At 43.9% G+C, this 26,910-nt stretch overlaps 1 protein-coding gene across 6 annotated transcripts in view; it reads right to left on the bottom strand.

Moving 5' to 3' along the window:
* The window catches only part of ABTB3 (ankyrin repeat and BTB domain containing 3), a 181,778-nt gene that overhangs the window by 36,119 nt on the left and 118,749 nt on the right, over window positions 1-26,910 (bottom strand). For all 6 annotated transcript variants that reach the window (XM_074901247.1, XM_074901248.1, XM_074901246.1 and 3 more), the window contains 3 exons: window positions 26,301-26,505; window positions 14,519-14,671; window positions 547-712 (listed from right to left, as the gene is read on the bottom strand). In XM_074901247.1, coding sequence (XP_074757348.1) covers window positions 547-712; window positions 14,519-14,671; window positions 26,301-26,505 — 524 coding nt within the window. The remainder of the gene's footprint in view (window positions 1-546; window positions 713-14,518; window positions 14,672-26,300; window positions 26,506-26,910) is intronic.

Below are 26,910 nucleotides of genomic sequence, written 5' to 3' on the forward strand. Positions count from 1 at the left end.
TGTTGGCCACAATGACCAACAGAGGGGTAACACTGCAGATAAACTTTCATGTCTGGAAGGTCAGTTCAAACTGGGCTGAACTCAATTAAAGAGTGCCACCAATTAATTGTTTCCTTCTGGAGGCTCGGTGGCGCATGTGAAATACCTTGCAGATCCCAGGGCAGTGTTCAGTGGAAGGATGTTCACCTCACATAGCCTGGCCCCATACCACTGATCATGGCATTGAAGAAGTTTTAAGTATTCACATCAACGCTAAGCTCTCTTGGTATCTCCTGGCTTCACTAGACTCAGTTCATTGTTAAGCAGATTTCAGGGGATGCATTCACCCTCATGCTGTGTTAACTCAGCCCCAACGAATCCATACAACTCAAAAAGACTAAATTTCATGTATATGTTCACCTGGCAGTGCTTTAGCTAAGTACAAAGTAATGCAGAAAAAGCATAAGATCCTGTCTATGTTTAGCTGAAAGTTTGGGCTAGTTTTCTGTGATAAAACACAAAACTCTCACATTTCACAGTTGCTTCTTTACATTTCTATCTTGTTACCTGTTCACTCATGCTGTTAATCCCATCTGGCCCCAGCAAGGATATGGCTTGTTTAACCAGATCTGTTCGGCCACAGTTGAGCATCCGGAAACCCAGATCCTGCTTGAACTTTGCTTCAGTGGCAACTGCATCCAGTTTCCGAGACGCACAAAAACAGTCGTCGATTCTGTGGACATGAAAAATAAACTCCTTCAGAGGACAATCAGAGGGCAGACTTTGCCCTATCTTTGAAGGATGTAGGTCAGGCACACATTCATTCTCCTTTGACCTATATGTTTGAGGGAAGTGCTGAACGGAAAATGCTAATGGGAGCTAATGGAGATCGCCCTCGGTCTATCTTTCATGGGACAAGTTATACATTTTATAAAACATTAGGCAAAAAAAGCACAGTGTTCACTTGATTTTGTTTCCCTGTTTAAGCACTGCACAATACATTCTCACCAGAAGTTTTCTCTCTGCATGGCAAGGTTATCTGGTCCCCCTGATCTCTGAAAAGTTTCAGTAACTTCAGTAAGCTTTGAACATGCATCAAAAGGATGTATAGTCATTGACGATACAACAAAGAGAAAATAATGTCACTCCAAACACCTTCAAGGGTTTTAGCAGCACAGCCTCAGCAACAGGGAAGCCTTTTTGGAGCAGAAAGTGTAAGTCTCAGAATCCCAGTCTGGGTGAGGTTGGAGGAGACCTCTGGAGGTCCTCTGGTTCAATCCCCCCTACTCAAGAAGGGCCACCTGTAGATCAGGGCACCATGTGATCAGGGAGAATGCGATCTTGCCAGGTAAGCATGGCAAAATGCCACAAATCCTTGCTGGCTGTGTCTAACAGACGACATGTCATTCTTTTAAGGTCTTATTCAAAATATCTCCAAACTGTAAACTGCTCAAGACATCCGTTTCAAATGGAGGAAGGGCTAGGAGTTATTTAACCAAAATGTGAATCTACAGTTCCAGAGAGAGATAGGCAATTCAAATCTGATGTTTATCCAACTTGGTTTCATCTTATTAGAAGTCAGATTTGCTTTTATTTCATGCTGAGGAGTGTCTGGGGCAGAGGGTGGAGTCCAAATCCACAGTGCTTTTGGTGTGAACTTGGATAAAGGACTTTAGAAAAAGACCACTTTTATTCTCCAATAAATGCTAGGTCAGAAAATTGAGGGCTACTTATGAATGAAAAACAAAACAAAGATCAAAAGTTAAAAAGTCAAATATACATCAAATATTTGTTTTCTATTTCATATGCTAAAAAATGCTGCAAACCAAAAGAAAAAGATAAACAGCACATCATCATTTAAATTTCTTCTTCAAAGTGCTTTATCAGAGCTTTATAAAATATATAACACTGCTTAATATTTAACAGGAATGTGCAATGAATATGCTGTTTATATAGAAGCAGTGGTATGTTGTTCTAGCTACCACTCTTCCTCTTTCAACAGAAGAAGGAAAGTGAAATGGAAAATACAAAGTATTTTGATCAAAGCTTCTACAGAACTTTGTATTGTAACTGGCATCTGAGCTCAAGCTTGCTCTCTGCCGTGCTGGGCCATGACTAGTCTGGAAGAAAACAGATATTTTGTTGATGTTCATTCTAACATGCTCAGTTTGGGTTTTGATTGCTAAAACGTTGATGTCCTAAGAATGCAAACAAGGTATGCTTGAAGTATCATTACTCAGGGGAACAAGGATGACGCTTCATCACAACAGTATGCTGGAAGATTAATGCACAGCACTTGGTCACAATAAATACACCATAACAGCAATAACAGATTCTGAACCATTAATATGCCTACAACAGAGATAGAAGAAAGCAACACTGGGTTTTCTGCAGTAGTTTCTGAGCGAATTTCAAGAAAAAGCAAAACCAGCACAGATATGCAGGGCTGAGCTCAATGACACAGATCCACGGGAGCAATTGCAGCTCAACACGTTCACACCGTATGGCACATTTCTGACACAAGAGCTACAGCAACACTTGGTACTTGTTATACCTCCATAGCATGAGATGCTAGAGATCATCTGTGCCCTCTTTTAACGTATGGCAAAGATAACGCATGCTCAGAAGTTAGGTGGTGGGCGTTTTGGTGCACAGAGAGAGTCTGGACCTCCCAACTGCAGCTGCCCATTTCCAGATGACTCTGGGCTGAGAACGAGGTGGTTCCTCAGCAAAGTGCAGCTATGGAAAGATCTAGACATCTTCCGAGGACTGCAGAGGTGTCTGCTACTATGAATCACTGCCTGTGTTAACTCACTGCTTCATCATTTGTACTGAGGTATATAACATACACTCTGAATAAAATGGGTCAAACTCAGTGCTGGCAGAAACAGGCAGAGCTTCACTGATGTCAGCCTGGCTTGGTGCATGCAAAACGATAGTTGATGGTCTCCTCTTTTAAGAAAACCAGATTTTGACCTGGGTTGCACACTCACACAAGGGAGGAAGGAGGAACAAGAACCTATCTCACCTATCCTGTACAGGCTGCCCAGATCTCTACTCTGGCATGGGTTCAGAAATTACTTACTTCTCCATAAGTAACTCCCGCATGAGTTGGCTCTGGTTCCCTAAAAGCATGTCAGTTTACCTGCCCACTAGCCAAAGGCACCCATTAATTACTGCTGATATTGGGTATCAGCAAATTAGCATTCCTCAATCAGCTCAGGGATAAGGGTCTTGGTCCAAGGGCTCCAGGATGCTACAGCTGTACAAACATTGCGAAAATAACAAGGATGCAGAAGAGAGCCTAGGCTGCACAGCTGCTAGGACACCAGCACTGATGAAATGTGATCTAGGCCAACTACTGCAAAGCAGGAAACCACAACTTAGTACCACTACCAGTGGCCCACTGCCTTTTTATACCCCCAAAAGGGCCCATTGTGAGTGAGTTACAAACCCAGTTTATGGGACATAACAAAAGAATACAGCAAATACAGCAAAAATTGACATAGATCGTTGCTGGTACCTCCACTGTCATATGTTGAGTAATAAAACGTATAGTGATCAAACCAGGGAGTTTAATAAAACAAGAGCATGATGCAAGGGAAAGGAACGGAGGATGATTCAGAAGAGAAAGCACAGCAATGTCTCAAAAAGCCAGAGAGATGAACAAGTTAAGAAAAAGATTTAACATGTACAGATAAAAAGCAGTGAACAGACAGATCAAAAATTATCAGGAACTAAAAGTACAGAATAGGAGAACACAGCACCACTTTTAACACTGGAGAAAGCCAACTGGGAAGACAGTACAGCAGACAGACCAAGCAGTCGCATTTCAGAATGAAACCTGAAAAATCAAAAACCCAAATCCTTCAAAAACCAACCCCAAACCACCACAGCACTGCATTTGCTATGAAGTCTTCTTTCGTATGTTTAACTGCATAATGTTGACTCCAGCAGAAGCAGAGGGCCTCTACTCCATATTACACTGTACAAAAGGATGCTGCTCCATTATGGACACCATCCAGAATCACAAACATTAAGTGATGTAAGATAAAAAAGGAGGAAGGGAATAGGCACCCAGGCTTGACTCACTCAAGACTTCTTAACTTTGGACTGCAACAAATACACTGGCAAGCTACGAATAGGTGCAAAATGGATGGGAAGAAGCTTGAGAAATAGGTTGATGAGGAACAGTTAAGTCAGCTAAATATATAGGGTCACCTTTCAGAATTGTGAAACTGTGCCTCCAAAGCAAGGGAAGCCAGCATAAGCACAAACAGAGCTGGAAACCCCACCAGCTGCACAGTCAGTTCATGGCCCTTTTGCCAGAAAGTCTTTCCAAATGCACAGGAGGCTGACACCAGCCTGACGGTGGGATGTCCCCTCCAAGGCCACCTTGGTTTGTTGCCAGATTCTGCTGGCTGCCAGCGCTCACACAAGTCGACCTTCCCCGAAGACCTCACCCTGCAGAAAAGGTACTTTTTCACTGAAGGGGCAGGGAAGGCTGACTGGAGGAGCACAAGACCGTGGGGGGGCAATGCTATTCTCCCCTTCCTTCTCCCTAGGTACAGCCTCAGGTTGACAGGACATCACCACCCCAGATGCTGACTGCTTCAGATGAACTTTAAGGTCCCCCAGAGGTGATAGAGTGTCAAAGGTAGGACTGACCAGCATCCTCTGAGAGGGTGACATCCTCTCTCAAAAGACTGAGCCCATTCTGGATGTCCCTATTTAGCAATCTGTGGGGCTGGGCAGGCTCCTTGGCACCACCACCGCTGTACACGTGCTCCTGCTCTCATAACTGAGACATGATATGCTTGAAGTAATAACATACACTGATCATAGTCCTCATGCTCAACAGCAAATCCATCCCTCTAAATCAGGGGTTCAGTCACACAGCCTGTAAACCCCCTAACTGGTACCCTCCTACCTTGAATCAAGCAAACAATTGCTTTTATAAGTAAAAGAAAAATCAGAAACAGGTGAAATCAAGATTTTATATTTGTAGCAAAGCTGTGACCACATTTTTTAACTTAAAATGCAATACAATTTTCTTGAAGTCTTCTTTTAATTCCTCATGGATATTGCTTCTACAGCAGTTTTCTCCAAGATCATTACAGTGTTTCCACTGCACATAATTAACTTTACTGTGGCTTTATATGGGGAATGCCATGGTAACATTAATTATTTGCAAATGGTCACTGTCAAATGCTGCATGGTGACCATGACACGCTATCGTATTCTGAAATACTCAAATCTCTGAAGGGAGTCAAAGATAATCTTCTTCATTCATAATGGGTCCTAGCAGTACAGCAAATTATTTTTATCTTTTCCCAAACTCACATTATGAAAACATAATGCAGCACTTCTACAGCAATGCAAGGGTTGAGTTTTTTGTTGGTTTTTGTTTTTTTTTTTTTCATTTTCACTCAGACTGGCTAAGATAGAGTCTGTGCAGATCTTTAGTAAGTTACTCATGGATTTAATACATTTGGGAAAATGGATGATTCAAAGGCATTGTAACTGGTTGATACAGCAGCTCTCTTATTACATAGCTTTTTAATTATTTGTTCTTTGGGAGGGGATTATTGCTACAGTCAGTAGTGGACAAGAAAAAGCAATGCTCTGTAAATATTATCAAAAAAGAAGTGGGAACATCTTAATGATGTTTTAAGCTGTATGTGCTGGCATAGCATGCTAATAGTTGATTTTTTTAAAAATGGAGTGCAGGCTGTGCTGAGGAGCAGGACAAATGTTCCCCTCCACTGAAACGAACAGATCACCATCCCGATAGCCAAGCATCAAAACCTTGTTTGTCCACCCAGCACTCAATCACCAGCCCTTTCAATTAAAAGAATGATAATCTATTAACCAAGTCCATCTTTTTAGCTCTGTGGAGTTTATTCAGTCTGTCTCTGTCCTAAACATGGATGAAGTTTTGAGTCGGAGATTATAGTTCAGCTGGTTGGAAGTCTGGAAGGAGTCATATTTTAGCCAGCAACATACATGCATTTGCAATGCTGAATTTCTTGGGGTCAGGAATCACAGTTTTGATCTGGGTATGCACAGCTCGTAGCACAAAAGGGTCCTGTTCCTTGCCTGGGGCTCTTCACTGAGACTACAGACACAAATGACAGTAGCAGGAGCGGCAGACAATTTGATTTAAATTTGTGAGCACTCTTTTTTCCAATGTGGTACTTTAAAAGGGAATATAATACTGATATTAATAGGACTACAATATAAATACTGTATTGACACGATTATTTGCATTTTCAGTTTTGGAGAGAGGGAAACATAAACACAAATATGTTGATCAAAGTGATGACGAGCACTACTTTTTTTTAATGCAGACCTAAAATATCTCCATTTACTTTAACCAGGAGCCAAATTAAGACAAGAAAATAAAAATACTCCAGATTATTTATTAGCCAGATTCTTATTCTTGCCAAAGGTCTGAGAATAAATTGGTTACAGATACTGGAAAATACATGATAAAAGTGATATGACTATCAAATCAAGACCCAAATCTATATTACAAAACACTCTTAATATTACAGTCCCATGTATATAGGCCAGGAATCATGTTCAAAATTGAATCTGACTTCAGATTTTGAACAAGGCCAACATATCATAGGAAAATATGGCTACAGATTCACCCTTCATTTAAATAGATAGCACACTTCTTCACCAATGAGTGGAAGATGACATGTTATCTGTACCCTGATACTCAGGAATGTGTATAGAGACAGAGCATATGAAACAGTAATGAACTCGCTCACAATGGGAAAAACCCTAGAAGGCTGGATCCTAAAGTCTGTAAAAAGACAAGTGTGTTCTGACTAAAGTGAAGGAGAACATGAGGACATGGCCTCCCCTTCAATAATTTTTTCTTATTATTGTTGTCTTCAAGCAGCAGGTTGGCAGGAGAGGTTGAGATTCACCTCAGGAAACCCGTGCTCTACCTTTTAAGTAATAAAATCTCCTTCATCCACTGTCACCATCTGCCCCAAGGGACTGCTGGATTTTGTCACGTAGCTTGTTTGCTACTGCTCGCTCGTTTGGCATTTTTGTGTCGAATTATGGCAATAGCCATGGCCGGTGTTAAAGGATTAGTGAAAATTTGTGGAAAGAAGAAGGACATTCAAAGAGCTAGACAAACATCAGGTGTCCCTACTTAAAAGTGGCCGCATCTAATTAAACAGCAGAATTTCTGAGCAGTTTTGTACTCTCTCTCTCTCTCCAGAGTACATTTTAAGATAGTGAAGAGCAGTGGAAATATTTTTTGGCCTTCAAATCTCTATTTGTAAGTCAATTTATATTTTCATGCTCTAGTACAAGCACAGGATTTCCATAAATAAAACATTAAATGCAACTCTTCCTCTTTCACTTTCCAGTTAGAATTGCGTATGTGTGGTATAGTATTAAGATGACACAGCAAATGGTATAGACTGCTCTGAAAGAACATCTTCCCTTTATGTTGTTGTATCTTTCACTTTACACAGTCTTAAGAAAACAGTCTAGAATGAGCCAAGGATGCTCTCATGTTAAATAAGCTTCACTCTTGAGGTTGATAATGCTATTTTCCTAGAGAGCCTTCATTAAAAGGGATGGTCCCAGACATAAAAGCAGACTTAGGTATTCTCAGGCCAAGACTAATTGGAAATTACGACAGGTTTTCAAAGGCACTCAGACACTGCATCTGCCCAGAGATCTTTCTGGATCAGAGCTGTGAATGCAACTTGGATCCCTGGGTGAGGCTGCGACAGGGCAGCGGCTGCCAGACATATGGGACTGGAGGGTTGATAAACCCAGTCCTATGCTGCAGCAAGGCTTGGATCCACCTATACTTCCAGTTTGAACTTACTTACGACTTGTTAATATTCTCATATTCCTGTGTCCGTGCTGCCCTCTAAATAGTGCATTTTTCCTTTTGTGGTGTTTACTCCTGATGTATTTCTGAAGAATAGTCACATATTCCCTCAGCATCCACTTTGCTCAGCTGAATAAGCCCCTTTCTTCTAGTCTTCCTCCATGAGAACATTTTGTCAAAACTCAAACTACTCCAGCCCATTTCTCTCTACCCAGTCCAATGTGAATATTTTCTTGACCCAGACAGAGGATTTGCAATTCTGCATCACTTCCTACCACTTTCACGTACAGAGGCACCAATATTTCCCTCTTGCATTGGAAATATTTCTCCTGATGCAGCCTCAAAATGCATTTGTGTTTTTCATGGCTGAGGAAAAATCCACTTTTGTGGTTTACAATCTTTCTGAGATTAAATACTGCTCTACAGTCTACCACCACCTTTCCAAGGCTCAGTTCCCAATACAGTATATATTAGACACTATATATGCAGTATATGTTACAAATACACCGCAGTATGTATTTTTGTAATTAACTTCCATGTGTTTGCCTTCCATTTGTGGAAAACTGCATTTCATTCCATTTCTTTTGTCCCAGCACTCAAGGTCATCTACTTTTTCCTGGATGATTTCCCAAACTTCCTCTGTGAGGACAATGCCTCTCAGCATCATGGCATCAGCAAATTTTAACTTCATGAGCACACTGCTAAGCTTTGTGCCAAAACCCTTTCTGAAAATTAAAAAGCACCAGTTCTTAAGAGTGAGAGCTGAAGATCTCTGCTTGTAACCCCATCACAGCCAGCCCAGCTCTTGACACCTCTCTTGAAGCCAGCCACTGCTCACTTTCCAATTCCTTTACTAACCCCCATCTTCTCTGTCTTAATAGTTCCCTGCATGGACTGCATCAAATCATTCACTCAAGTCCAAATAGATGAAATCTACTGAATTTCCTTGGGGTAGAAAATCAGTTATCTTATCAAAAAGCTATTAGATTAGTCTGGCAAGATCTATCTTTAGAAAATCTGTGTCACATTTTATCCCATTTTTCCCTCAACAACATGTCTTTAATCAGTCTTTGCTTGAAAAAACATTCGAAGGCCTCGCACTAACAGCCTGGAATTTTCCTCAGATCGTTTTTCATCCTTTTCAAATGTTGGGCATTACTATTATTAGTCCTTAGAGTTATGGCACCATTCTGGGCTTTGTCAAAACTATTTCCCTCTGACCCCCTGATTTTGTGAGGCAGCTCTTTCTCATCACTGGGACAGATGTTATCTGGTCACCCGAATTTGAGTGCATTAAGCTGCATAATTTGCTCTCCTTTTGAATACTGTTTTTGCATTTTCATAACCTTGTTGCTATTATTTATTTTTCCTATTCCCTCGGGATTTTCTTCCCAAAACCAGAGGCCAAGTATTCACTTAAGTTCTTGGGTGATGGCCTCTGTTGGCACTGATGCACACCCCTCACAGATGACTCCTCAAGGCTAGGACTTACGGATACCAATTTCACCTCTGCATCCCAGAACAGAAAAATGTGCATGACCATGGTCAGGAGCAGAGATAGGGCCCAGACTCACAGCCAGGCAGAGAAGAAGAGGGATATTTGCTGCGTTGACTATACATGAGCCCAGCATCCTTCAAGAACCCAGCCATAACTCCAAAACGCTGCTGAAGTGTATGAGTAAGTGATTAAAGGGGATCAAATTATGGCTCTCCATCTGTGCACAGGCACAAGCCCTATCACACCAGGTCCTGCTCTCACCAGCTCTGCCTTGACTGACAGCGATGCTGCCACCTCCAACTAAATTTGACTGGAATGTAAGCAGGGGCTCTGACCACATCAGTGGGCTCGGCATGCAAACTGTGCTGCCTAGCTCTGTTCTCCAGCATCCCCCCAACAACCAGGGACTGCAAAACAGGGACTGCGATGCTTCTCACGGGCACCCTGGTGATATCAGAGCCCAAGGGGTCTCCACAGGGGGACAGGGCAAGAAGACAGATCCCTGTGGGACTCCACTCATGAGGATCCTGACAGCAAAAATGCCATTTCCCATTGCTGCCCTTTGGGTACAGCTGCCAAAAAGGACTGCAGACCTCTTTACAGAATTGCCCTGGGCTCCTCCTGCGACAGCGTGGCACTTGCCTCCAGTGCGTGGTTATGGTGGACAGTAATGAATGCCACAGGGCATTCTCATTTCTCCACCATACAAGAGAAAGAAGGGCTTTTCATCTATGCATAAGAAGAAACCACTCCTCAAGATGACTAAACTCTGCTTCTCCTCCAAATCCCAGCCAGGAGCTTTGCAGCCTGCTGGGCAAGGGAAAAGGGGACTAATGAGCATGAGAGGGCTTCCAGACACCTTCATGGCTGCAGAGAAACGCCCATTCTCATGGGCAACACTTCTGAAGGATCTTGGTGCCATGGGGACACATTTGGTGTTCCTCTTCATTCAGACACCACAAAGGTCCCTTGACATGGGCTAAGTCAGCAACCCTGCAGGGCATTCCTTCCCCAGCCAATCTGGGGATCAGATATCCAGCTGGGATGTTTCGGGTTCAGGAGCCAGAACTCCATCCTCAGACAGTGCAAGCTGGCATCTCCCAAAATGACTCCTCCTGCATCACTGGAAGTACCAGGAGTGGAGATGCCGTCCATCTGATTCCCTTCAGCAGAGCCCAGATCCCTTCTCAGGGGTGGGGAGGCTGCTTGCCAGCCCCATAAACACCCAGGATAATCAGCTTTCCCAGAAAAATCAGACAGGACGACTTGGAATCAAAGAGGTCTGAGGCAATGCTGAGGGTAGAAGAAAATACTTCAAATAACACATGGAGATGGCCCTTGGTAGAAGGGAATTGTACTCACATCTCTGTGTGGATTTTTCTTCAATGTTTGCTGCTTCTGGATATCAGCATTAACATGCACACACACACACGACTATATCCTTCTTTTAACCTCTAACTTGCCAGAAAATAGCCCTTATCCAGTCAGGTACAAAAGTGACCAAGCAACAGTCCTTCACATGACATTACCACCGGTCTCAGGTCAGTTTGTCCAGCTTCTTTACAGCCTCCAGGGTTCCATGATACACTCCAACCAGAAATTAAGCCACTGACCCCAATAAAAAGCACGGCAGATTCTGTGCTGAGCAATATGGGATACTCCTACCTTGCTCTGTTTCTCTGCTGTCAGTGTCCAGACCCCTGATGTAGTCATCCAGTAGCAATCCCACCCCCCTCCCCAGGCCTAACACACTGGGGTTTCTTTGTTTCAAACAAATGTCCCAAAGAACAGAGGAAGGAAAGACATGCAAAGAGCTTCTTGTGTTGAGGTAGAGCAAGGGAAAAGGGACCCCTTGCACATGTAATGATGAGGAGCAGCCAAAACCAGTGGCATCTGTTTGCAGCCAGGCAGACCCAGTGCAGACTGAGAAGTGATGCTACCTTACTGGAAGAGAAAGGCAGGTAAACACAGTTTTTACCACTAATTTCTTTCTGGAAACAAATTACCTTCAACCCTGATGCCTTCATTAATCAAAGGACTAGAGCAGGTAGCAGAGCACCCACCTTCACCAGATTTATGCCAGCAGAGAGCTACTTTGCACACAGTTCTCTACTGGCTACGTCCAGCTGCCCCAGGTTGCCCAAGAGGGCCTGGGTACAGGTGAGGTTTCATGTAAGTCTGGTCTCCCACTATGACAAAGAATATTTTGGACACTCAGCACTCAATCTATCTGTGAAACCTACCTCCTTGCAAAAGGTGGAGACAAGTAGCCACCTATCTAAAGCTTCCACTCCTGGGGAAAGGTGAACATTTATATCCCTGCTCATCTCCCAAGGCTGGGGAAAGGGAAGAAACTTTCTGGAATGCCTGCTGCTGTAAAATGAAAAGAGATCAGAAAGGATACAGCCAGCTCCTGCCTGATTCTAACTTCCCTCACTCCTCTATCCAGAGCAAGAGCAGCTCCTCTTTCAGGAGATGAAAACATTTCAAGAAATTAAGGCAATGGATTTTTAAAAAAAGGATCAGAAGAGGGGAGAAAGAGAGTAAGTACTGGAATGAAAGGCAGGAAGAAAGCAGAGATGATTTACAAAGCCACGTATCGGGAACCTCACTGCTGGGAGTATGTGATTGTGCTGGGAAGTGTCACAGCAATCTGCTGAGAGACCTCCATGCTGTAGTTCAGATAAGAAACTGAACATTTGGTTTCTATCCACACTGATCCTGAACTTCATAGCCTTTGAGATCCTGCCAATCTTCCCCTCTCCCCATATGTGTGTTTTTCCAGCATAGAAGCTGATTTTGTTTTATGCATCTGCAATGACAGGTTCTGAATCAACACCGTGGAAAGATGCAGTATCACATGGGACCCTGAGAACTTTTGGTGTCAGGCCTCTATATTATAGAGACTAAAGAAGTCTACTAAGAAAAGCCTAGAAATTGAGCCAGTTTCAAGCTTCTACTTATTAAGCCATTTCTATAAAAGTCACAAAATATATCAAGCTAACTGCATTTAAAATCCTCCAACTGTCATCCGTCACACAGCTTATTTCAACAGCCATCCCCTGCAAAGTTGTTGTATTTTCCCCCCCTCCCAGTGTTCGCATTTATGAAATCGATGCTTGCTGAGGAGCTGATAGTTGGAAACGCTCCCTCTCTAACAGGAAGGCATGAAAGGGTGGCACTTGATTTAGTGGAAATGAGAACGGCTGAGGGTCTGCACTGAATACAAATAAAAAATTACAAGATTTAGAATTAACATCCTGGTGCCTCACATTATTCTTCAGAAAAACTCAGTCCTTCCTTTCATCTCAGAATTACAGGCAGCCAAGGTCTGATTTGCAGCTACGCAAAGAACCTGCTGCACCATGCTGGCAGCAGGCACAGACCTTAAAATAAAAACTGAAGTACGCGGACACTCATTTACAGACCTCTGCCAGCACAGTAGAGTGAGATTGTCATTTTGGGACATCAGTGGGTGAATCAGGCCCCCGCAGTCAAAACAGGGCACATCACAAAGTCTGGTCTCTCTAAAATCCAGAATTTGTCTCAGGAATGATTTCTCTTTTCATTCCCACCCGATTAATCCCAGGCTGCACTCTTCAGGCTTGTTCCCGCTTGCAAGACAAGCAAGGACAACAGCAATCACTTCTACTCGTTATGAAATGTACTCCTGATGGTAACTTTAAACTAAGTGCTCATTTGTTACTCATAACTAATAAATTCTTCTGCAGCATATACAACTCTCCCCAACTTCAAATGATTTTGAAACTCCTGGAAAACAGTCTAAAAGTTGATGGCATATATATATATATATATATATATAAACACACACACGGAGAAAATACAGCTTTAACAATTGTATATTGTGGGTTTTTAATCCACAGATATTTAATTGTATCTACCTTAATTTTTATGACAGAGGATGTAGAGTAGAAACACTATTGCCTTATTTTGCAATCCTACCTAAATACTGGAAGAAGTATTAAATTAATTGTGCCTTTTCAAAACCAAGTGCTAGGTCTTCAGAAAGTGCGTAGTATCTAGAAGTCCTGACATTTCAGTAGGGATGCAAAACGCTATGCTTCTAGAAATGAGGGCCAAGATGGTCACACCAAAGGGAAACAATTACAGCCAAGATTTGAAATCTGAAACACTCAAGATTTCGCTTTTGAAATTCAATATATTTCTTCGATTAAATACTGAATAGCTGTGACTATAAAAAGCCTATGCAGATCTCAAAGTGAAGTATTATACTCTCTGGTGAAAGAGAATGTCAAGGCCAGAGTCAACAGAAGGCAGCTGCTCTGATGCAGGTAGTCACAGCTAATCATACAGATGAAACCTGCTTTCTCTGTTGCAGGAAAGAATGCACCTATTGCTGTATGAAGAAGCAGACTGCTTAAAATTGGATTTTATGTACAGATTTGTGAAGCAATAGCAGTGAGTAATTTCTACGTTGGCAGATGCAGAATGTCTTTTCATATGAAAATCAAAACCAAATACATTCTTGACTCCAGAATAGTCCTAGATCATGCTTTTATACATGTACATACTAGTAAGGCAAAACAGACACTAAAAAAATATCCTGGCAATAAATACTTTAAGACTTCATTAGAAAACCAAAAGGTCACATTTGATACATGAAAAAGTCAAATTATCTAGGCTGACATTTATAACTAATTTGCACGGACATTAGCATGAAAAACACAATTTTACTGCAAGAGGTAGTCTTACCTATAAGTTTAAATGTGCCCTTTAAGCATTAATGCTGAAAACAAAGCAGTGAAAAATATCTGCAGCCCTGCCAATTACATTTCAGTATTTCATATCAAAGCAACGTGAAGCAGACAATTAGCAGAAGATTTCAGCCCATCATTAGCAAGCAGAACCTAATAGTAAGAGAAAAAACCACCACTATATGAGCTCTGATGAGCAAATTTCGGGCTCGATCCAGCTGTGAGATATTCAGGCACCCATTACCATGCAAACAGCTTATCCACGGATGTGAGCAAATACCAGGAGCCGATTTTGCAACGCACACAGCGACGAGCCCGAGCATCCATGCACCTCTCAAGGCATTAACAGAGCCCTCTGCCTGCCTGCTCGCTCACTGTCACCAGGAAAGAGAGACACATTTTGCACAAAGCAACCGATTTTTTTTATGGACTTACTTTAACTGTCGAGGTTCGCAGTCAACTCCCGGCAGTAGGAGCCTCGCTGCCTGCCGTACGTCATCGCTGTCCACCGAGAAACTGCGACGGTGCCCCGCGTGAGCCACGGCAACCCGTATCCACTCCATCAGGGGAGGCAGCACAATGAATGGCCTGGGAAAGCACACAGACATGAATGCTACAGTACACTAGCATCAAAATAACAGGTATACAGAGAAAGGGGGCAGGGGGATGTGTGTGTGCATGTATATATGTGTGTGAAAATATATATAGAGAGAGAGAGAAGGAAAAGAGAAAAATTAAAGCATGGGAGAGCAAACTGGCTCAGCAAATTTCAAGCAGGTCTGAATCAAGATGTCTCACCCTGTCTCTGGAGCAGGGTTATTTGAAGAGTGAGATATATGAGCCATGCTCATTTCTGGGGCTCCTATGAGGTCAGTGCACCCGCCTGGCAAGCCCTGCCTCCCCCTCATCCTTTGCACAGTGTATCCCGAAAAGAGGGCAGGAGCCTGGCACAGGACCACATCCTGCTATGGTTGACGTGCCAGGCTGGGTACACTCCCCAACCACATTGCAATAGGGACAGGGCAAAGAGAGGGGATCCCCCACCCAGGGGATGCCAGGGATGGAGAGGTGATGCCCCAAGGAGGTCTCCAGCATCTCCCATTGATGCAGCGTGCACCTCATGCTCAGGGCTGAAAGCAGGGACCTTTGGAGCTGATCCCACTGTATTGTGGAGGTTATCTGTAAGCAGCATCAGAAACCAGACTGCTTCATTTTGCTTTTAGTGGTATCAAACCTCTACACCTTTGGGTACCATCTGTTCTGTCACTTAAGCAAAAATACACAAAACCGATCCCCAAACTGAATGGTGAGACCCTGGGCCACAGCCCCGACTTGAGCAAAGTGTGGACAATATCAGAGATATGGTCCTTCACTCTACAAGACCTGGATGGCCCCATGTCCATGCAAGAGCTGCCCAAGCCTCAGATGAAGCATACAGTTTGCTCCAGCTACGCTAGAAATTATTTGGGAACCAAGAGAGAAATGACGAACCTTAAATGAGAACCATATCTTCAAGTCCTAGTCTGGACACAAAAATAATAAAATATCCTCAGCTGAACACCTTGGAAGGTTGCTGCCTGTTAGATCAAGGGTAGGATCTGACCTCCTGTCCTCATCAGGGTTTTGTGTCTGCTTCATGATCTAGCCGGGGTGTCCAAACTGGGTGTCTCCTCCACATCTGTACACAGGAGACAAAGTCTATGTGGGGAAGGGATGAGGAAGGGTAGAAGAAATCTCTCTTTATAACAATATACTATAAAATTCTAAAAAATTTATCTGCATGTATAAATTCTAAAAAGTTTATATGTATATTTTTAATGTAAAATCATTAAAAAATAGTAAATCTGTCCAAGAGCTACTTGAAAACTATGCTGAAAGTCCTGTGTTTAGACAGGACTGCTGAAAACTATTTAGACACAGTGAGACTGTTTCATCCCCACTGTAAAGTAAATACCATGGCTAAGGGATGCTAACAGAGTGCTACAATATTAACCAAAGGAAAAAAAAAAAAAAGATATGATTTGTAAATGACTACTGTCTTCAAGGTCTGTCCATAATTAACCTTCTCTTGCCTTCCTCTTCTGAACCTTCTTCTTCTGCCTCATTTCCTATGTGGGTCCCTTTCCCCTCCTCTTTAACTGTATATCCCCTCCATTTATTAGCTCAGTATATCATTCTAATACTGGAAATGTTCCTATGAGAGCAGCAGCATCCTCTACTGCTCCCTTCCCTTCTCCTGCCACTTTTCATTCAATATTGCTTTGCCTTACTTGCCTTTCCTTCTGTGGTCCCTTTTCGGGGGTGGGGAGGGGGGGGGAAGGTAAAAGGTCTGGATTAGGTGCCCAGTAGGCAAATACTTCACATTTTAAACATATAACACTACCTCAAAAGGATCTACCCTGAGAAAAACTATTTAAGAAGATGTTGATTCTGGAGTATCCTTCCCCTATTTATAGCCCATTTATTTCTCTTTTGAAGACTTGACTTTACATAGCTCTGATATTAATATTCTTGAGGAGGGATGAGATATCTCAAAAGCGCCAAAGGACAGAGAAGCCCTGAGGCCACTAACTTTCCACAGGACGCTGGGTTCCCAAATCTCACAGGCGCTTAAATGAACAACCTCCTTTTGAAATATGACATCTTTGGCTGACTTACCACTTTCATCATTATTCTATTCAAACACATCGGCATTGCCTCAAGACCAGGCTGCATTTGTTTCCAAGGCTTTTTGCTCTCCCCAGACCTGCCGCAGCCACATAAGGAGGCAGATAAGGACAGAATTTCTTCTCCCACAGCTCCTGTGAAACGATTTCTGTAACCCAGCTCATTTGTCACAACGGTGGCAGCAGTCAGAGTAGAGAGAGGGGAGAAGCAGGGGTGTTATCTGTCCTGGAAGGTGACCTGCTTCCCAGATCACCTCACACATGTGTCCTCGGAGCAGAAGGGACCTGCTCTCACAGTGTTAAGTAGCTGGAGACAAGTGATCAGTGGGAGCTGTTTTCATCACTTGCTGAGCAAACAGCGGAAAGGGAGCTGCAAATCACACTGGAAGTGTAAACATGCATACAGTTACCCATGAAACTTGGGTGTTAGGGAAACAATTAAAGGGAAACAATTCTAGGCTATGGTTTGCATGAGTGAAGAAGGTCTGTATCAGAGAAATTAAGATTGGCTTGTACAGCGCATTCCTGTAACATTTGCTGGGCAAACAGAAAAGCAGAGGGCTGTGTCTGAACAGGGGACTTCGGGGTTCACGCTTTCTCCTCCTCTTGTACAGGTCAGAAACTCACCCAGCACAAAATCCGTCCCACCACAGTAAGGAGCAGACCAAATAAAATTATTTACAGGAACTGTGATAACTGCACTATAAAATTGCATTTTTTTTTCTTATTTTTTTTTTTTTCTTTCCTGGTCTTGCAAACTTCAGCAGAGAAATAAAAATGAATGTGGCTGTTTGGTGCAATAAATCCCAAAAGGGAAGAGAATTGGTGTTATGTGGAAGCTGGAGGATTTTCTCTAAAGGCCAATTTCAGTCCCTACATGAGGATGTGAAGTTTGCTCACAATATATTACATTACTTTTTCCAGGGGGAAAAAAAAAAATCATCACTGCATATCTGAGCATGTCAGGCCATTTATATTTTGAGAAAAGAACCAAATATGGCTGAGCACAAGAGGTTAAAAATACCCTTCAAGAGTGTATGCACCATGTGAAGGGGACTTTTTTTTTTTAAATACCATTTGTGTGCCAAAGAAAAAAAAGGAACACAAAGTTATAGGGGTGTGACAACCAATAAGACAACGTGACATCAGTAAAAAATATTTCATTTTTCAAATGACACCAAATGAAAACGGGTTAGGTGAATGCATCACATCACTAGCATATACATTGATTTATCTCTGGTACAAAAGCAGGTAAGAACCAACAGGGTTTAGTACTTTTGTATTCCAGAGCAAATACGTAGCAGGTAAGTCACCTAGCTATATGCTTTGGAAGTGTGTGTTTTAATTAAATTAACCTAACCATGGTTGGAACATGCTGGGCTTGACTCTGCCTGAAGGAAAGTCAGGAGCAGTCTGAGTGCTGCAGAAGCACCTTACTGGGGTGCAGGTCAATGAACACTCTGACCATCTCCAGCACACCTCAGTACCTGTGCTCAACTTTAAATGTGTGCTCCCATTCTCTTTAATTCACTGCAGTTCAAAGTTAAACACAAGCTTAAATAATGTTCCCCCCAGAAGAAGGTTTTCAGCACAGGCTTTTACTATCTAAGGGGAAAAACATGCCAGATCAGGATGCAGGGAGAGGTCTCTCTGCACGGACCAATCTCCATCACATGGAAAAGAGCTAGGGGTGGGAGGGGGGGGGTGGGGGGTGGGGGGGTAGAGAGGCCAGCAAAAAGCAGATCCCAAAGGGTTGGACTCTTCTGGACACTGTCCCCCAGCTCCTTGGCAAGGGGACAGCCGAACCCTCTTGAAGCATGCCCTCCCCAGGTCCCTACTTGAACAGAAAAGGGAATTATGAGCACCCCACAAACCCTCCCATCCCCAGTTCCTCCCTTCATGCAGCATTCCCTCCTGCTGCCCAGCACCCCTCTCACATCTATTTCAGGACAGCTCAGTGACCTATGAGCTCCTGTGCCTTGAAGACATCCGCAGGCAATACCCAGCTGGCAACCCCCCCACAAAGGATGACCCGCTCACCTTCCTCTCCCATCCCAGATATCATACATCCTTCTCCACATCGCCCTCAGATGTGGCAAGCAGCCTCCCACACTTCTCCCTGCGCATCCTCCCCTCCAGAACGGGGCCAATGACCCCTCCATGTCCGATCGGACTTCAAACCTCCCGATTTTTGTGCGGTTGGTGTCTCTGGAGCACTCTGAATTACAAAATAGCTCATCAAGAAAGCAAATGTTATTGGAGAAGGCATAATCTACTCCAGTCATGTTGCTTTTTGCCCCAAACCCACACTCCTCCTGAGACAGGCACAGCAGTTCTGTGCTGCCCAACATTTCCCTTCCTGGCTTGCTGGCATGCAGAGATATTAAAAGTCCTGTCATGCATATGCCATAGCTCATGCTTTTTCATCATCAGCATCACCATTTTTATTATTATTATCATTATCATTATTATCCTGCTCATCATCAGTGGCAATATACCTGTACATAAACAGGAGGAATTGTTGAGAAACATGGACTGTAAAATGCATTAGGATGCTTCATTATTTTTGTGTGGGTCTGTGAGGAGACCAGTGAAGCTCTTTTCTGTACACCACCTGCTGTAATGCTGGAGTTGCAAAAGACTAGGGCCAGCACTCCTACAAATCCCAGCTCCACCTGGCGCTGTTTTTCCTCTACTCCTACCACCTTTGCAGCATGCTGACTCCCTGCTGCCCACCGACCATGACTACACAGCCCACCTTGCCGCCCAGTCCATCAAAAGCAGGGGTACCACATACACCCACATTCTTCTTGATTTCCCAGCAGGTAAAGCAGTTCTCCCACTCCCCAGCTGCTCCCTCTGCCCTGCAGAGAGTAATTCACCTTTTTGGTGGGACACCCCTGCCAGGAAAGCCGTGTCCTATCTTGCTCTCTCCTCCCAGTTCCCACTATGGGGGTGACTCCTACTGAGCTCTCCTCTGGCCAGTGACTCCCTAATAATTTTTGCCAGGCGATGGGAGTCCCAAACGAGGGACTCTTGCCTGTCACTTGGCACTTGGCACTTGGCGTACAGATTTAATCCACTTTCCCGATGGCATGCTCATCACCTTTGTATGCTCCTCACCCAGGCTCAGTCTCTCCTCTACTGCTGTGGCTCACGAACGCTGGACAGGCCACCAGCCCCTTGTTGACAGCAGAGCCTGCAGCGAGCTCCAGGTCCAGGAGCTCATCAAACATGCACAAGAGATTTTTCCAAATAATCACAGTCCTCAGAGAAAAGATCGTTGTTTCAAGTGCAGCACAGCTGCCTCTCTATTTCCAGGGGCACTTCACATTGCTCTTCTTCAGATGCTGAGTCCTTGCCCCATCACATGCACACACTCACTGCATATATTAAATCAACTGCTACAGAAAAGACTGTCTTGATGGTCTACATCACAATGGGAACAAAGAAATTCCTGAGGGCTAATCCTATTCAGATTGAATTTCCACAGCCACCTCGTGCTGTCCCTCCCTCAGTTTCACCAGATGTGAAGTGTACACACCTGTATAGACCTGACCTTTTTTTAATAACTTAAACACCTTTTGTATTGTTCGATTATTGGATGATTTCTTTGCAGGATCCTTTAACTACTGTGGAGGATGCTGTTGAGGTAGGTGTTTAGTTTTCTTCACTCACTCCAGCAAAGGAGTGGTGCAAACCTGTGTGGCAATAGCAGCTGAAGTGCTGCATGAAGGTCACTGCTGCTTACCAACTGCTTGTGCAATTTTAGAGTTAACAGCACTTAGGAGCTGTACCTTTGAAAGGAAAAGCCTATCTAGACAAAGGTAGGGAGATGCTTCTGCTTGCAGATGTGAGTCAGCAACTTTAACATTCTGAAAATGTCTTTTCACTTTTTGGTTTTATGTTTATGTTTTCATGGGTGGTTTTTAAACAAAATCCTTATGTATGAATAGAAAACCATTCTCAGTTCTGACAGTTTTCATTTAGAACACATGCTGAAACCATATATGCAATACTAGTTCGTTTTTAGCATTATTAGAGGAGAGAAAAGCATGGTTTTTCCAGCTTTCAGCATACACTTCAGATGGGTTTCTGGGCTGCGAAAATCTTATTTGATATTTACACCATAAACTATCTGTCTTCAGAAGGAGCAAATATTTTCGATGCCTTCCAAAAGCTGTCAGCCCCAATCCTGCCCAGGGACCCTGCAGTGCCGACTGATGCACCACGCTACTCCATGCAGCTACCCCATGCTTAGGCAGCTCCTCTGCCACCCCAGAAGCCCAACTAAGGGTGATCCAAGAAGCCAGCCTCTGAAAAAGCCAATTCCACATTATGTTTAGGCCAAAGGATCAATTGCTTTTGCTGTCACACAAGTCTCAGTGAGACCTGCCTAGGCTGAGGGAGGGTTTACCCTTATGCTTTTGTGTACCAAGACATCAGCGTTCCAGAGTCTGCACAAGGGCATCTCCAAGTCATGGTTTCTGAACTCACATCCAGTATTCAAATGCACTGTCCCTGTTGCATCTCCTGCATTAAAAACATTAATGGCTGAAACTTGATACACAACTGAGTCAAAGTGATGACTTGGCCAGCAACCACAATGGGGAAATATTTCACAGGCAGTGTTAACATCCAGTTTGACACAACTGGCTGTGCCATAAATCCCTGAAGAGACGCCAGCACTGGGAGCGCGGTGCAGAACAGCCTGCGTAACGCACTGTTCTCGCAGTGCAGCACGCAATATTTTCTATTTTAAAAAATACTATAGCCATCCTATGGACAGTGTAAGTCTAGCTTAATAAATTAGATACAGACGCAGCCCAGCAAGGGTATACCGTCTGACAGCTGAGCTACGAATACCACCTGCACTATTTCCTGTAATGTGCAATCTCACACGCTGCAGGCAGCTGCCAATACCATTTCTGAAGGATTTTTAAAAAGTGAGGAGTTTGATATTTAGGATGCAAATCTAGAGGATTTATGTGAGGATGGATTTGTGATTTCTTTTCAGTGATTCTCAGTCAAATCAACCCTGCTGTTAACTTTTAAGTTCATCGAGGCCATAGTTATATCATGTAAAGTTTACAGTTAAACAGTGGATAAAAATAAATATATAGGGTTATACAGGGCCATGCCATACTAGCACATCAAACATGTATCTTCAGATACACGCTGCAAGGTTCATTCAGGTTTCATAGCAGGACTTCCACATTGCCAGTGCTAGCACTTTACCTGTTCTTCATCAGCATTCCCCATCATTCTCTCTGTTGGCCCTTGCTGGAGACTGCCCTACCCATGGTGTTTGTACCACTTGATTTAAATCAGGGACACATTTCCCTAGTTACCTTCTTACTGAAATTGTTCTACTAGTATTATTCTGTACAACAGACATGGCTGTACCAGTTACAAAGGTGCTTTGGATGAGTTCATATTATTTTACAGCAGTGGAATATTCCTCCTATTAAGAGCATTGTATCATATTGATTAGCCAGGTACACTAATAACTATACCAAGCATGAAACAAAATTCAGATGATAACCCAAACCCTACCCATTAATTACAAATGACTACAGCCTACAATTTGCACATGTGTAGGCAACGTGTATATTTGTGTGTGTGTGCGCGCGTGCATGCAAGGCAGGCAGAAAAATAAAAAGCAAGCAATAGCCCTTGGGAATTTCCTAAGGGAGTGCTCCACATACAGGGAAAAGTAGTAAAGGAAAAGTGAAAAGGTTAAAACCAGACACGTATCTATCAACTCAATTAAGACCTGAGGGAAAAGCTGAAGGCTGATGGGCGGTACAGGGAGTTAATGCTCCTCCTAGGCTGAGCGGCAGAGGAAACGTTGGAGAAGGAACTTTGCTGCCGTGCGAGCTGAATTAATGGCTGGTTCTGGCCCGGCTGAGCTGCTGAGCAGCCGCTTCTCAATGAGTTGTTAATGGGGAACATGGAGAGTTAGGAAGTAATGAGGACTTTGTCAATACAGCTGTGGATAAAAGTGGGTAAGGAACCACTTAAGGAAAAAACCATCACACAAATCTGCAACTACAGATTCTGTGCTTTCCGGTGCTTAAGAAATTACTTGCAATAATTTTGGAAATGTTATAGAGGCTGAAAAGCAAAACAGAACCATGGGACAGATCCTTTTATTAAAACAAAAGCAGCAAGCAAGAAAGAAATTTTGGTAACAGTGGCCTCATCTAAAATTTCTTTTTTTTTTTAATTCCCAGGAAAGCAGAAGAATGAACAAACCTAAATAATCCACAGTCGCCCACAGGTGGAGGCGCCAGAGGAACACTGCTTTTGCAGGCAACACCTCCATCACATCCTGGCTGGGTGCATTAGGGAAGGGGGACCCCACAAACAGGTCCACTCCACCCCCTCCCTGTACCTCCATGCCTGCCAAAATAGCCATCTACATGATACCTCAGCAGGACTGGCTCATGTTTGTGTCAACAACATAGCCAAAAGATCAGAGGGTTTCTTCCAAAGTGACAAGATTGAAAGAATATGGATTTGGGGTGTGAGGGGGTCACACATCCATCTTATGGTTGGGTTTGTTGGCATTTAAGAAGTGGAGATTCTTTTCTGGGTTTTCTGACCAATCCTGGCCACTTTCCAACTCCTCCCGCTCCCACAAAAGTAGTGCCCCCAACAAGAGCTTCACTGTATAATAATTTTTCCCTTTTATTTTATACAAACACTATTAAAAACTCACTGCATTCTCATTTCTTTACCTCCATGAAGAGCAAACACAGAGAAACACTTCCTAGAAACGAAGCCCTGGATTTCTTCAAAGGTAAACATCCCATTTTATGCATCCCCCAAGACTTTGAGGGAGGTACCGCTTCCTGTGCTGGAAAGTGCTAAGCCAGGCAGGACCGCCACCATCCCGGCTTCCCTCCTGTATCCAGCCCCCACAGAAGGACATGCAGAGCCTCTACAGCTGCCTAACTCAGCCAAAATCAAGGTGGGCTGGAGATGGGTGGGAAGGACAGGAGCAGCTCTTAATGGGGCCACAAAGCCCCATAAGGCAAAGATAAGCAACTGTAAGCTCCAGGGGAGCTCTCTGCCAGCATCCCGCAACCCTCTCTACCCTGGGCATGCATGGTCAGAGAAGAGAAGGCCAAGGCAGTAGCCAAGCTGGCTCCACATCATCCAAGGACAACCCCCATTTCATGGAAATACTGCCTACAGCCAGATCCAATCCACACAGTCCTGGTTTCTCTGCACCAGCAGGGACACAGAGAGGCCAAGGATGAGGAAAGACTCCTGGATCTCTTTGCTTCCTTCTGGACTTCTTTCAACACAAAAGCAATTGCCACTGCTGGAGAAGAAGAGAGGGAATATAGCATGTAGATAGGGCACAAAGCTTGCAAATATTCTGCATATAAAAATGTCATGTTTAACAAACCCACTCCCCCACAACACACAAAAACCCATCACGGAAACTGAAACCACCAGAAATAAGTCATGGACCACAAACCATGCTTGCATGTTAAAAAAAAAAAGATAGGTAGGAAGGCTCCTCAGAGCACTAAAGAGAAGTGAGCTTCACTGATCTCTTCCCCAGGCAGCACAGGATGGTTGTGTCCAGCTGATGAAGCTCCAGAGCACAACTCCATACAAGTATCTGGGCTCATGCTTAACCCTCCATCACTCCCACTCTAGTGCTAAGTACTAACGCATGTTTGATTAGGCAACAGGAGGAGTATTCGCAACTTCCAAAAGTGACCACAAGCTCTTGGCAATAACACTGAGTACTTGCTCTGGCCCTAACCGCACACCACAGTTGTTAAACTGCCCTGCCAAAGGAAGATGTCTTGCCAGATGGAGTATTCAAAATAAAGCAAAGAAGAACAATTGCTTTAAATAATCAGTGTTTCAAGTGCTCTAACGAAGAGAACATGCATCAAGTCAACCTCAGAGGAAGAAAAACCTATTAAAGCAAATGCTAAAAGTGATTTTTCAAATATTCCTGCCCTTTGCACTTTCAACAGGGAAGTCTACAGCAATCTCACAAAACCAGAGCCTCAGCGTTATTCAAGTTCCTACTAGTTCCAGTGGCATTACTCCCACAGATGGCGACTGCAGATCAGGTGAGGATATTTTCTAATTTTGGTTATTTTTTTGGCATACTAACAACTCTTGGACATGAGCTAGGCCCTCCACAATAACAAGGCTGGATGACAAATCATGAAGTTAAAAATAATTTACAAAACGAAGAAAATGCCCTTCTGTTTTTTTCATACTTTTGAAACAATCGAGCAAAAAGCAACAAACATGCTCACGGAGTGACCCAATGGTGAAAAGAAAGAAAATGCTATCCAAAGGCAAATGGCAGAATTCCCAGTAACACCATTCATGCTAGAGTTTCATCTTGTATACTCTTCTGTGAATCAATATAAAATTATTTACATGAAGATACTATATTATATACCATTTACGATTACACATACGATTAAGTTCTCAAATGCTGCTTTTCTGAGATGCAGGCCTCATACTGAAACAATAACCAAGCCCCATAAGCGCAACTCTAGGGGCACACATGCAGATCAGAGTTTGGCTCACACATACAACACAATAAACACTGGGATGTAAATGTGGAGCCCAGCTTGAAAAAGCATCTTGCATTTACATCACCACGATACCCATCCTAAAAACAGATACCCACCGCTTTCCACTCCTCTTGTCTCCCTACTGGGGAAGCCTGGTTTAGGGCTGGTGAGGAGCATGGAAGGGAAATAGCACAGCATGTCTCAGCACACAAGTGGAGATTTGTGTTACGAGAGGGTTTGCTGGGCTTTGACTGGAGATGGCTCCGTTTTCTTGACCAGCAAACTGCTCCAGTTGCTTTCTGCAGTGCCCAGGTGCAGAGCTGCCCTGCACTGGGCACCCTGCCTGACAGCATTTGGTAACCCCATCACTGGCTCCAGTGCTGTCTCCTTCTCACCTTACGGCAGACCCTGAGTCAGGATGGGGCCTCAGGCTTGTGTCCCCTGCCCCGGAGCAGGGACAACAGCAGCACAGCCAGAGCCTGCCACGTCCCCAGCTGGGGCAACCCCAAAGTTACTCCTGCACTCGGGTACTCGGCACGGCTGGAGCCCAGCAGCTTTAACGATCTGTCCTTCCTACACACTACTCTATTCATTTTCCACTTCCCCAATCACAGCTGTCGAGCCCTATTAACGCACAGAAAAAACACATTTAAACCCAAACCTGCTAGGCCAGAAATAGAAGTTCTCATTTTCTTTTCCAAAACACAGAATAGCTGAGCAACAACGAAAGGAAAAGGAAATCTCTCCCGAATACACATCTGGAACCAATTTGCTGTACGTAGCCACTGGGTGTCACTTTTGATATATAATGGGTCAGCCACGCAGCGCTTCAGCGAGAGAAACGGATTTCAGAGAGGTGATCCTAAACCAAACCAGACTGCTCCACAGCCTCTCATGCATAAGCTGTAATTAGCAATTAGCCAGCCAGGCTGATTTATTAATGAAACGTCTTCGGGATGACATTAAGCACCGTGCAGTGGCTCTTACCTCTCGGTCTGCAGCGTGACTTTTGACGGCTCCACGTTGGGGTTTTCCCACTCCATCTGTGGACAGTGCATGAAGTAGCAGAGGGTGTACAGAGCCTCTGGCTCCCAATAGAACGATCCCTGCTTCTGGTGCATCGGCGTCCCATTCCCATGTTGCTTGGCATTGAGGGGCTGGAGGTGGTGCATTGCTCGAGACACCAGGTCGCCTGGAAAAAAACCCAGAAGCTGGGTGAATGACAGGCTTTTTGGCTGCCAGGTTGGTTTTCCCTTCCATTTAACCTCATATATGCAAACAGTAAAGGATAGAACAGAATCTTGTGCACTGCTCACCACCAGGTCAGACTTCACCTGGTGGTTTACACAGCGTGGTGTGACACACCTGGGCTGCAGACAAGCCCCTGAAGGCCTAGGGGAGATGGGTTTCTGCAGATACAGTGTGTCAGCAGCATCAGGCTGGCCCATCTCAGCATCACCAGAAGAGCCAGTACGCCATGGCCAGGATCATAGGTACCTAACAAGGCAGTCCTTGGAGGCTGTTAAAACGCCACAGTCCCAAAAATGACCACTGGGAATGATGCAGAGTGGCACCAAATGCCGTGTGCTCCTGGGTG

This window comes from Athene noctua, chromosome 3 (assembly GCF_965140245.1).
Source record: "Athene noctua chromosome 3, bAthNoc1.hap1.1, whole genome shotgun sequence".
Lineage (NCBI taxonomy): Eukaryota > Metazoa > Chordata > Aves > Strigiformes > Strigidae > Athene > Athene noctua.